The sequence below is a fragment of the Dama dama genome, chromosome 5, assembly GCF_033118175.1.
Source record: "Dama dama isolate Ldn47 chromosome 5, ASM3311817v1, whole genome shotgun sequence".
NCBI classification, from domain to species: domain Eukaryota; kingdom Metazoa; phylum Chordata; class Mammalia; order Artiodactyla; family Cervidae; genus Dama; species Dama dama.
In genome coordinates this window covers 88,167,657-88,179,879 of record NC_083685.1, presented here as the reverse complement: position 1 = coordinate 88,179,879, position 12,223 = coordinate 88,167,657, and the positions used below count along the sequence as shown (strand labels likewise).

The following is a 12,223-nucleotide window of genomic DNA, read 5'->3' as shown; positions in this document are numbered from 1 at the left end:
TACAGGAAGCCCTGTTACAAGACGACAGCTTATGTGAAATTGACAGAGCAAGTACCCTTTAAAATACTTAACCAATTAGTATTTACTTCAGCACCAAAGAATAAGGAACTAATTAGCCAGCATGAGGTTCTTTCACTCAACAAAATATTGTGGATGTATTTCTATTATCAATAAGTGTATTTTATATATCTTTAATATTATATAATGTATCATCATATGGATAGTCTATAACTTACTGAACTGTTCTATATTTTGAGTTTTTTATAATTTTCAGTGTTTTGCTACTATAAATAGTGTCTCTGGTGAGCCTTCTTGTAGTCAAATCTTTGGGTGCAGCTTAAGGAGGTCTCTTTCCCTCAAGAAAGATGCCCGTTGCTCTGCTGATACAGGATTATTTTCAGCACTGCCTCTTTTACAGATTTACCTTGGAAATCTAGAGTGCCTATCACCTTTCTGTTTATAGACCCAAGAGAGTAAGCTTTTGAGGTGGCATCTTTCAGTTTATAATTTGTTACGACAGTAATAGAAAAAAAGATGGGATGTAGTGTGTGCTACATTCATTGTAATTTTTGTTCCTTTTGGGGATACTGTTTTCTTATGTAAAGGTACTACTTATTTTATGATTAAAATAAATACGTGGTTACTAGAAAAAGTCAGTTGTAACTGACTTTCAGAAATGTACCTTTTTCACTAAAGAGGCCCTTCTGTATTATCTTCTGTACTTCATTTAACATACAGGTTGGCTATCATACAGTTTGTTTACTGATCAAATGCTTCATAAAAATAATAAATAGCAGTATCATATTTTGCAGAAGGCGAAGTGAAGGCGAAGTGAGTGTACGTGGTACATAATTAGCTTTTTATTTTCCTTTTTAGTAACAAGAGATAAAAAGATAGACCTTCAGAAAAAGCAAACTCAAAGAAACGTGTTCCGATGTAATGTAATTGGGATGAAAAACTGTGGGAAAAGTGGAGTTCTTCAGGCTCTTCTTGGAAGAAACTTAATGGTGAGAGCTCAGAAAGTTAGAACTTTACTCAGTAGATTTTTATAGTCATGTGTTTACATAATTTTTTCATAACCATTGACCTTTTTAGATGATACATAGGTGTAATAGTAAAGTACAACTAAAATGTAACAGTAATCTCTTTGAACTAGCTTTATCTTTGCTTCATTGGTGTTAGCCATCGTTTTTTTTTTTTTTTTTAACTTTTAGATGGAGATTAAATAAATACACATACGAAAGTATCAGACACAGGGGTTGGCATGGAGTAAAGGTAGCACTCTACATTGCTGACATCTGATTGTGACGACTGCCTTGAGTAAAGAGGTTGACACATTTTCAGGTGAAATAGCAGGCCAAAGCCTAGTGTGATGAGAATTGCCAGCAGGTGGCTCAGTGAGTGCAGTTTACTTCCTTGTCAGCCACTGCTTCCCCTTTCTACAGAACAAATGCATCTCTTATTTTAGAGCCTAAGAACTGAGAAACAAAATCAATATGCTCTTTGTACTGATAAATAATATATAGCATAGGGAAGAATATCCTTTTTTCGGTAACACACCCACACATATACACAAAGTACATGTGCTGATGAAAACTAGTTACTGTGATTTCTTACTGTAAATACTGAGATTTTTGGTTGTTTTCAGAGGCAGAAGAAAATTCGCGATGATCATAAATCATACTATGCAATTAACACTGTTTATGTCTATGGACAAGAGAAATATTTGTTGGTAAGTTTTCTGGCATATAAAGATTATTAATTATTGGGTACATTTTTTAAATGACTCTTTGAGAACATAACTGGATTTGATTTAACGGCTTTTGTGTGGTTTTATTTTTCTACCTGACTTAGTCATTAGATTTAATTTTAATTCTCTTAAATCTGTGTGGTGATTACATGGGTGTAGATACAAGTAAAAATTTATCTATTTGTGTGCTTACTTGTATGTAATACCACCATAAAAAAGTAAAAAAAAAAAAAATTCAATCCACTTTGCTCTTTCTTTCATTTATATTTTTAAAAATTACATCCTTTACTGTTGACTAGAAATTAGTTTGAAGGTTTTAGTGCAGGTGTGTGGTAATTTATCTGTGGTCAGTGATAACCTTAATGTACCATCCTTTGCTTTGTGTTTTTGATTGGTGGGGAGGAAGAGTGGTGTGGTAGAAAGAAAAAAAGACTTGGGAGTCATGTGTATCTGCTCACTCATGTCCAACTCTGCCACCCCGTGGGCTGTAGCCCATCAGGCTTCTCTGTCCATGGAATTTCCAGGCAAGAATACTGGAGTGGGTTATCATTTCCTTCTCCAGGGCATCTTCCTGACCCAGGAGTGAAGCCAGGTCTCCTGCTTGGCAGGCTGATTCTTTACCACTGCGCCACCTAGGCTTCCCACTGGGAAATATCTGAATTCAAATTTTGGTTTGAGTTATCTTTGGCAGTTGACCTAATCTCTGTAACCTGTTTGTTATCTTTAGTAGGTAGAGAGTGCATGTTAAGGGCTTACCCAGCACACTTATACTCACTCACTAAATGTTAGTTTCTGTAGGACCTTTTTTTTTTTTTTCTGTAGGACCTTAATCACCATTTTTCATCTACAAAAATCAGAAAGCTACTTGTTTATCTCTGTGTCTTCTAATGAGCCTGAAAAATTATGCTTAACTAGTATTTTTAAATTAAGTCAAGTTAAGCAAGTAATAAAACATCATGACTTTAATTTTGCATCAGTGTTATGATACTTACGTTTCTCATTGTCTTTTTCTTTTTCCAAGTTGCATGATATCTCAGAATCTGAATTTTTGACTGAGGCTGAGATCCTTTGTGATGTTGTATGCCTGGTATATGATGTCAGTAACCCTAAATCCTTTGAATACTGTGCCAGGATTTTTAAGGTTTGTTTCAATTTTGGCCCATAACTAAGTTTAACTTTGTAAGGAGTTTAATGGAATAGTAATGTGTTTTCTAACCAAGGAAATGCAAGAAAATTATCTGTGGAGCTTTTCAAAGATACATACATCCTATCCGTAAAGGTTCTGGTTTCATTCTGAGGTGGTACAGTCCCAGACATTTGTATTTTAAAAAATACTTTTTTCTACAAGTGATTCTGATGTGCGTCCCTGGTTAAGAACCTCTACATTATTGAAAGTTCTTAGGAATGCACATGGTTTACATATTGCCAATTATACCAAGAAGATTAATAGAGTAACGAGATAAACATGAGGCTTCAAAAGTTGTAAGTTACTTTGAAATCGTCAACAAGATTCAATAAGAGTAAAAAAACTTTATGTACAAAGGAATTTACTCTAGGATTGTTTTTAATAGCAAAAACCTGGAAATAATCCACATATCTAACAATAGGAGGGTAGTTTACCAAATTGAGATAAAATGATCCTGTGAAATTTATATAGTCATTAAAAATAATGGTTTTGAATTCTGAAAATATGGAAAATTCAGTATTTTTCAATAGTAGTATCCACCATGACTGCCACTATGTAAATATCTGTGTGTGTGTGTGTGTGTGTGTGTGTGTGTGTGTGTATGTGTATGTGTATAAGGACTAGAAAGTGCTTAAGGACTAGAAAGTGAAAGTGTTGATCGCTTAGTCATGCCTCTTTGCGACCCCATGGGCTGGAGCCCGCCAGGCTCCTCTATCTATGGAATTCTCCAGGCAAGAATACTGGAGTGGGTAGCCATGCCCATCATCTCCAGGGAATCTTCCCAGTCTAAGAACTGAACCCAAGTTTCCTGCATTGCAGGCAGATTCTTTACTGTCATGGGCTACCAGGGAAGCCCTAAGGACTAGAGGTAATATAAAAAAAATGAAAATAGTGTGTTTTAGGATAGAAGAATTTAGGTAGATTTCTATTTCAAAGTATTAGATCTTTTAAAAAAATTTTTTTAATTATAGTGAATTTGAAGAATTGTTATAGGTTTGTATCATTATCTGCATTAGAAAAGTGGCCCTGGTCTTATTATGTCACTGACCTAGACAACTGCCAGTCCTTGCCTCTTCATTCACTTTCTCCCTGAAACTGTGGATGATTTGCCTATCTAGAGAAAAATTTCAGTGCCCCTTGAATGAAATTTAGTAATTTTTGAGCTTGTCATCAGATTTTGATTTCACTTTTTATTCTATAGCAACACTTTATGGACAGCAGAATACCTTGCTTAATCGTAGCTGCAAAGTCAGACCTGCATGAAGTTAAACAAGAGTATAGTATTTCACCTACTGATTTCTGCAGGAAACACAAAATGCCTCCACCACAAGCCTTCACTTGCAATACTGCTGATGCACCCAGTAAAGATATCTTTGTTAAATTGACAACGATGGCCATGTACCCGTAAGTACTTGCTATGCCGTCATTTTCATGTTGCATGGTTCGTGGTAACATCGCATGTCATTGTTAGCCATGAGGGTGGAATCTCTGTCACATGGAAGTTGTTCAGCAACAGAGACTTAGTAATGAGAAGGGACAAGTTTGAGTAAATGCAAGTTTAGTTTGAATACCAGAATAAAATTGTATAAACATAATTATATAAAGTATATATAATCTGACAATATTTGAATATTTTTGAGCAGGCTGTAACTATCTTAATAGGATAGTACAGTAAAACTCAGCCCCTCACCCAGCATTAAAAAAATTAGTCTTACTACCATTAAGTGGGATTGACATCATGCTAATAAAGCATTTTCATATGAACAAAAATTTCATTTTTATATTTTTTCTGCTGATTAATTGACTTTGAGTATGTGAAGGATTCTAAAATCTTTTATGAATCTTTGTTTAAATTATGGGTATGTTTGAATTGAAGATATAACATCTTTTTTTAGTGCTGTTAAAAGCAGTTGTAATTGGAATTCCCTCTGTATAAATGTTTTACATTAAGTGTTATGAGCCACAAATTTTATGTACATTTATTGTATATCTATACATGCATATGCACAAGCACATAAGTGTGGTCATCTTTGTAGTTTACTAACCACCTTAAAATTGCATGGCTCTTAATGGCATTCTCCTCAAGTACTGTGTTCGTGTAAATTCTGTTCTGTGACAAGGTAGTTTTTCAGGCAGTGCGTTTCTCAGAACTTCATAGTTTATTTTATTTATTATTATGCTATTCTCTAAGTTATTTTTTTCTTATGAAAACTACAGTATAACAGAGTAGTACTCAAAAATTGCTAGAAGCTGAGGTTTTTCAAAAAGGGTGTTAATTTGTACAGATTTTTCAAAGCAGAGTTAATTTTATTGCTATTCCATTAACTAATACATTTTAAAAAATGCAGCAAACCCTTGAAATTCTATTTGTATTGGAAGAGAAGTCATTCCTGTTACTATTAGATAAGCAAAACCTTATTTCTGTTTTACCTTTGCTTTAAAACTCTCATGTATGTTATCTACAGAGAGGATCATTACAAAGACAGACTCTACCGAGACATGGGCAACACTGATAGAATAGAGAATTTGAGAAAAATCTGGGTCTTTCTAAAAACTGCTTTGTAAGTTACTTTTTCTTTATGGCTTCCTTTGTAAGTTACTTTTTCTTTATGGCTTCTGTGGAATTTTGTTGACATTTTCTTGTAGATGACCAGATCTCTTTCACCATAATTAGTAATTATCCAGAAACGCACTGCTTGGTCAGTCTTACTGCCTAGCTGTATACTATGGTGTCTTTTTTTTTTTTACTATGTAAATGCACTATCTTAATCTTGTAAATAACTGCAACTGTGTTTTTTGATCTGCATATTTTAAAATTTTACTGCAATATTTGTGAGTGTGTGTGTGCACGTGTGTATATGATAAATGTACATACATGGACACTTGTTTATATGGTTAATCCAAAATTACTTCTCATGAAGCATCTCCCTGTTGCTAAGCATACTTTGCATCCCTCCTTTTTGGTGGGCGGAGCCTGTGTATGTTGAAGAGTCAGATTCAATTATAAAATAACAGATGGATTCCAGTATGACAGCTGGCAGTGACTTAGTACCAGTGCTGTGTTCATCATCACAAGTCAAATTTTAAAATGGAGTATCTCGAGCCTATAAGAGTCTTTTGAAAAATTAATTCTTGTTTTTCTTCATGTTGAGAATTAGGCATTATTGGGATGCTGCTAATCTCCACAACCATGCCACCGTGTGCTGTGGTCTCATCAGATCTCACAAGCTAAGCCAAGTCAGTTTGGGCCAGTCCTTTGGGAAGGGCTTCTCCTTTAGAGAAGCCTCTAAAAAATGTTCAGGTGTTACAGGAAGGGATGTAATTGATTCATCAGGTAGCACTCTTCTGAGTGGGTTCTGCGCCAGTACCTCTTGAGGGGTGGTGTGATGGCCTTGTATGTCTGAGTGGCTCTGACCCCTGAGCAGTCACTGGGGACCCCCTACTTTGGTTTTTAAGTGGAGGTTAAATGGCTCCACGTGCCTGTACCAACTAGTGCAACTCACTCAACCAGAAAGGAGTCAGAAAGCCTCCCTAAATTTCGTATCTAAGTCAATTGGATCCATTGTTGATTTTTACACCCTTACCCAGAGTTTCATGTTATCATACTTAGCTGCTATGTTAGCAGATACTTAGCTGCTGGTAGCAGATGAAAATTAACCCCATATTTTGGGTTCAAGTAGAAATATATGAAGCACTTTGATTTCCTTGGGGAGCCATGGTGCTTGAAGGATTAAAGATGATGTTCATATCTCCTCAGGTTGAATATACATACTCGTCTTTTGACATTTTTGTGTATTTGTCACTATTCTCCTTCCTGGTTTTCAGGCATGTGTGTATCCTGAGGGAGGAGGAGGGGGTGGGTATTTCAATGCTAGCCAACTCTGACCTTTCGGTGGATGCTGTGGCTTACTCAGTTTTTCTTTTATTGATTTAGATGAGGGTGCCATCTATTGCTGTGCATATTTATTCCACTAAAACCCTTGTACTAATAATTCTATCCCCCCTCCAAAAAAAGCAAACGTGTTAGCTGATTTTCCTCAGATTTTCTCTAGGGAGGGAGGAGGGAGCTATTGCTGTTGATTATATTTTTTGTAAACGTGGAATTCTGCACAACTTTAGCATGCCCCACGCTGTCCTTTTCCTTAGTGTTGCTTATGCCTAAGTCTTTTTTTTTTAAGTTGGCACACTCTGACTTGTGCCATATTTGTAAGTAAGAACTCAACTCCTGTCCTTCTGTGTGTTTTCGCAGCCATGCCCGGTTACGCTGTATGTGCACCTGCAACAGGTGTACCTTTTGCATCTGTCAGAGCTTCCTCAACTCAGACTTGCTGCAATCTGTAAAGAACAAAATCTTCACTGCAGTTCTTAACAGGTTCTTAACTTTATTTACTGGGTACCAGGCATTCTGTTAAAATACAAAAGGAAAAAAGTGGATGACTATTTATTACATAGATACTCACTACCAAGACAACAAGCCAACTGATGCCCAACTAACTTCCACTAAAATTCTCACTGTGGTGACAATGTTTAGTTCTGGAATCATCCTCAATGTTTAAAAATTAGTAGATATATTTAGGGGACTATAAAGTAAGATTTTTGCCTTTTTAATTCAGAAAGTTAAAGTATTTTTTAAATTAGAGGATAAAAATGTGTAGGGAAATTGAAAATCTTTTGACTGAGAGTTACAGAAATAGATTAGGACTTTAGTAAGGAAAAGAGACATTGATCCCAAATGTTATAATGTATTCAGCTTGCATTAAAATAGTACAACTTATAAAACCATACTAATGTGAACAATGTCTTTGGTTTGAAAAACTTTTCTGTTGTTTAAATTATTTATAATTTTATTTTTTTTTACTTTTTAAGTACCTTGGATATTTATTTGAAAAGAAGACAATAGCCAACTTTAAGCATTCAAAGGAATATGGAAAAGGAAAAAGATCTATAGCACTAGTTTTTTAGGTCTTTATAACTGAACCCAACACATGAAGTTTGCCTAGAACATAATACACTTTTAAAAAAGAGCAACGGCAACAACAAAATAGGTTGTATACAGTCCCTCAAAGCAATAAACTTAGAAGTTATGTTCTTATTCCAGTCATGCTGCCTTTGTTCAAATTGATTTTACATCTTGTGAGCATTTAAGAGCCTAATTATTTTAATATTAATTTGTATCTAATGTCAGATTTTTATGAAATAGGTTTTTTAAATCATCCAGATGTCATTGGGAGCAGGGTTTAATTAAGACACATGATCAAGCTAAGTAGATTTTGGTTAGAAATGAATCTTATTTGGGTTACTGTTGGACTCCCACTGAGGGCCAGAACTGTACCAAATGAGTAGGCTGGTTTGTGTCCACCAGCAGTGTAGACATGGCTACTAAACGGTGAGGCTACATCTTATATGAATCAGAAACGGACTCTGCAGGCATCCTACAAGAGTTTCAGTGATGTTTTTTGAGCACTATCAGCTCTGGAATAAGAACGCAGCTGTCTCAGGTGATTGCTTTGAAGGGATCACCACTCTCATTTGGTGGTGAAGTTCTGCCTCTTGTCTTTTGAATGGCACCTTATAAAGAGTAACACAGATTCTCTCATGATGGCTATCTGAGAAAATGCAAGGCTAGTTCAAACCAAACAACATTCAGGAGCTGTGGAGTCAAAAATGGTATAGGTGGAAGAGATTCTAGGATTCATCTGGCCTAACCTCCCCTTAGACTGACTTCCTGAGAGCCCTCTTGAGAGAGTATTGTTTATCTGCTGATGGCTTTCCTCATTGGAGAAGGTTTTTGCTTCTGCTTTTTTTTTTTTTTTTTTTTTACTAAAATGATTGCCCTTTAACTTTCTCTCCTTTAGTTTTAGTTCTGCCCTTTAGAACAACATACGACTATTCTACTCCCTCTTCAACATAGCAATCCTTCAGACATTTGAAGACGGCCATCATGTCTCCCCTAATTTTCTCTTCTCCAGGTAGAACATCCCCATTTCTTTCAGCTGTTTCTTAACTTAGTCGGTTTAGTGACCTCATCATTTCTCGTTTTCCTCATCTGAAAGCCCCTTAGGTGTTCAGAGTACCTCTTTACAAGTGCCCCTGAGAATGGAGAATGGTGCTTCAAGTGTAATCTGACTTTGCATAACAGTGGGCAGTCATGTTCCACAATTAGGACAGCACCTGTCTACTGCATGAACTCACTGTGTAGAAGCCGCAACCCACTGTGGATGTGTATTAATCTTGGGGTTAATTGAAATCAGGTTTTTTTCATGTGAAGTGTACCCTCCTCTCTAATTGTCTTTGACATTTTTAGTTGACTCTGAATCTAACTGCAGATACATATATATCTCTATTAAATGTCATATTCTTTTCAGTCCATTTGTTCTAGCTCAGTCATTTCAGACATTGTTTCTGTCATTTGTCCCATTTTATATCTTTCTCAGCATTGTGTTATTTGCAAATTTGGTAGCTATGTTTTTTATCTTTCAAGTTAGTGATAAAAAGTAATGTTAAATACCAAGCGATTAGAGAGTGAGGTCGCTCAAGCAAGCAAACCCTTTAGTGCTCTACTAGAGAACTCTTTTCCCAGTGACACAGATTCAGAATTTTGGGGGAAAGATTATTCTGCCAGTTAAAAATATTTCATTATCCAGCCCATGTTTTACCTTGTTATCTTACAGGAAATTTCATGGAGAGCTCTTTTGAAATCATTACAATTTCTACCACATTCCTCTGATCAACCAATGTGTTAATTTTATATAAGTAGAAAGTGACATCTACTTGGTGTCTTATTCTTGATGAACTTACCCTGGCTCCTAATAATTGCTGATCATAAACCATCTGTTTCCTTCTAGAAGTTCTCGATTATACATAATTGCAGATTGATTTGTTGTCTGCATCTTCAGTGACAATTTTAGTTTTAGGTTGGTTTAGTCAGCTTCCCAGTGAAAGAGGTTGGGTGTGCATTAATGGATGAGATTTTATCATAAATTCTCTGTATAGTGATCCTTGAAGAACAATCAGTACATTTTATCATGCCTACTTATAAACTAGAAATAATTTAATGGTAACGTCAGCATACATCACTGACATGTGGTAATCAAGAAGGGAAAGATTGAAAAAGACGAGGAGGGGAACCCATGTACTTTTCAAAGAACTTCCTCTTCCCTGGTAGGTATTTCACTAATTTATTTTCTAGAAGTCCAGTGGAAATTTATGAGTTCCATATTGAATTTTCTTCTAATTCACAAAAGGATTGTTACATGAGGTAGGCGAGGGTGGAAGCCAAAAATGGAAATGCCTACAGGGCCTGGATGGATAATATTAATGAAAGAAGGTGGCCAAGGAGAAGTCAGAGGTGGGGACAATGACAGGTCCTGTCTGAAAGAGGCAGCCGTGTCTCAGCTCCAGCTATTGGTCGTTGTCCAAGTGTGGTATTGCCAGGACTTCCGATTCTCTGACATCAGATGTCAGGATTTTTATGTGAAAATTTCTGCTGTTTAAATGAAAGCAATGAAATTTTAAAAATTTAAAGTATTAATCAGAACAAAGAAAACATGTTTATAGGCCACCAGTTTGTAACTTCAGTCTTAAGACATAGCCTAGAGTTGTGAAAATGCAGACCAAAAAAAAAAGTACACCTAAGGAATGAAAATTTCTTTTACAAACACCCCCCACATACAGTTTTACTCCTTTCTCTTTAAAAACTTGAAAAAGTAATCTCATTGGTGGAGTGAGAATGGAACCACTTTCTTCACCATTGGTTTGCTGTGCCAGGTGTATCTTAATATTACATAAATGGAAAAAGATTTAGTAATTGAGTAAAAGTCATACAAGGATTTTTTACTTTTCATTCAATAGGGAGGATTTCTTACTCAATAAGTCTTAGGTCTTTGGTTTTAGAAATCTTCTGTGCCTAGCATTTGGTTTAGAAGTGTAAATGAGCAATTTAAAATTTTTCCTTTAAGCCAAAAATTTTGTTAAATGTCTGCAAAGAAATTAATAGACAGATATTGGTATATGCATGCTGTTCTCAAGTTAGTACATTGTTTTAATGTGCTCATAAAAATGTTGATCACCAAATTAGAAATTACTTCCAGATAACATGTGTTTGGGCCCACATCCTCCCCTTATGTCATTCTCCCACCACTTTGATTTATTCATTCAAGTACTTAAATACCTGCGTTAGATAGGATCCTGCTGTGAGCTGGGGTGAAATTTCATACAAATATGAAGATCTAGACATGTATTTAAATACCTTTCTAAATATTATGTTAAAATTTTTTAAACTTTGATTATATTTTCAGTGACCTTAGTGCCTTATGCTAACAAAACCTGATCTGAGAGGATCTATGTCAAATTAATTAATTTACACTTAGGCAGTTTCAACAGTTCCAAGATTTCTGAAATTGTCCATGTTTCCCCTGTCTTTGACCAGAAAAAATTGTCTTTTTTTGTTTTTGTTTTTAGCTAATTGACCATCATGACATATTTCAAGTAGAAAGTAGTAATAAAAAATTTTTTTCTTTCAACTTTAATTGAATGAATATTTGTTTCCACATGTATGAGAAGTGTTTTAACTACATATCTGACGTATGACTTTGTTCTTCAGTAATTATGGTCTAAGCCTTTAGATCTGGATAGGTTTATGTTTTTCTTGAGAACAATTTATGAATAGCTGGAATTATTTGAATTTAAATACATTTGGAGGGTGATTCATATGTGGCCAGATGATTTCAGTCTTTGGCAATGCTTTCATTTCAATCCATGCAAATCACGTTATTGGAGAAAAATACCTTGTGATTATATTTTAGTTATAAATACCTCTTAAATCTAAAGGTGTTAAAATGAACTCTGTAGGAATGGTCTTGCTTGTTGGTTTGAACTCTCCAGGGTTTTAGTCTATTAAGCATTTATTGTTCTAATTTCAGCACACTTTGCTTTGCATGTGGATGTTGCTCTACTCTAGTGTTCAGTGTACTCTAGTGTGCAGTGTAGTCTAGTGTGCAGTGTACTCTAGTGTACCAGTGTATTCTAAGTGCACCAGTGTACTCTAGTGTGCCAGTGTACTCTAAGTGTACCAGTGTACTCTAGGTGCACCAGTGTACTCTTAAGTGCACCAGTGTGCTCTAGTGTGCAGTGTACTCTAGTGTACCAGTGTGCTCTAGTGTGCAGTGTACTCTAGTGTACCAGTGTGCTCTAGTGTGCAGTGTACCAGTGTACTCTAAGTGCACCAGTGTACTCTTAAGTACACCAGTGTGCTCTAGTGTGCAGTGTACCAATGTACTCTTAGGTAC

The 12,223-nt window shown here is 35.6% G+C and overlaps 1 protein-coding gene across 8 annotated transcripts in view; it reads left to right on the top strand.

The window, feature by feature from the left end:
* RHOT1 (ras homolog family member T1) overlaps positions 1-12,223 on the top strand; it is a 62,532-nt gene that overhangs the window by 41,778 nt on the left and 8,531 nt on the right. For 3 of the 8 annotated variants that reach the window (XM_061142830.1, XM_061142826.1, XM_061142829.1), the window contains exons 15-20: positions 877-1,007; positions 1,649-1,732; positions 2,772-2,891; positions 4,138-4,340; positions 5,402-5,497; positions 7,186-7,308. In XM_061142830.1, coding sequence (XP_060998813.1) covers positions 877-1,007; positions 1,649-1,732; positions 2,772-2,891; positions 4,138-4,340; positions 5,402-5,497; positions 7,186-7,308 — 757 coding nt within the window. Of the gene's footprint in view, positions 1-876; positions 1,008-1,648; positions 1,733-2,771; positions 2,892-4,137; positions 4,341-5,401; positions 5,498-7,185; positions 7,309-8,791; positions 11,433-12,223 lie in introns of those variants that run through there. The other 5 variants (XM_061142831.1, XM_061142827.1, XM_061142832.1 and 2 more) reach the window with 4 other exon arrangements.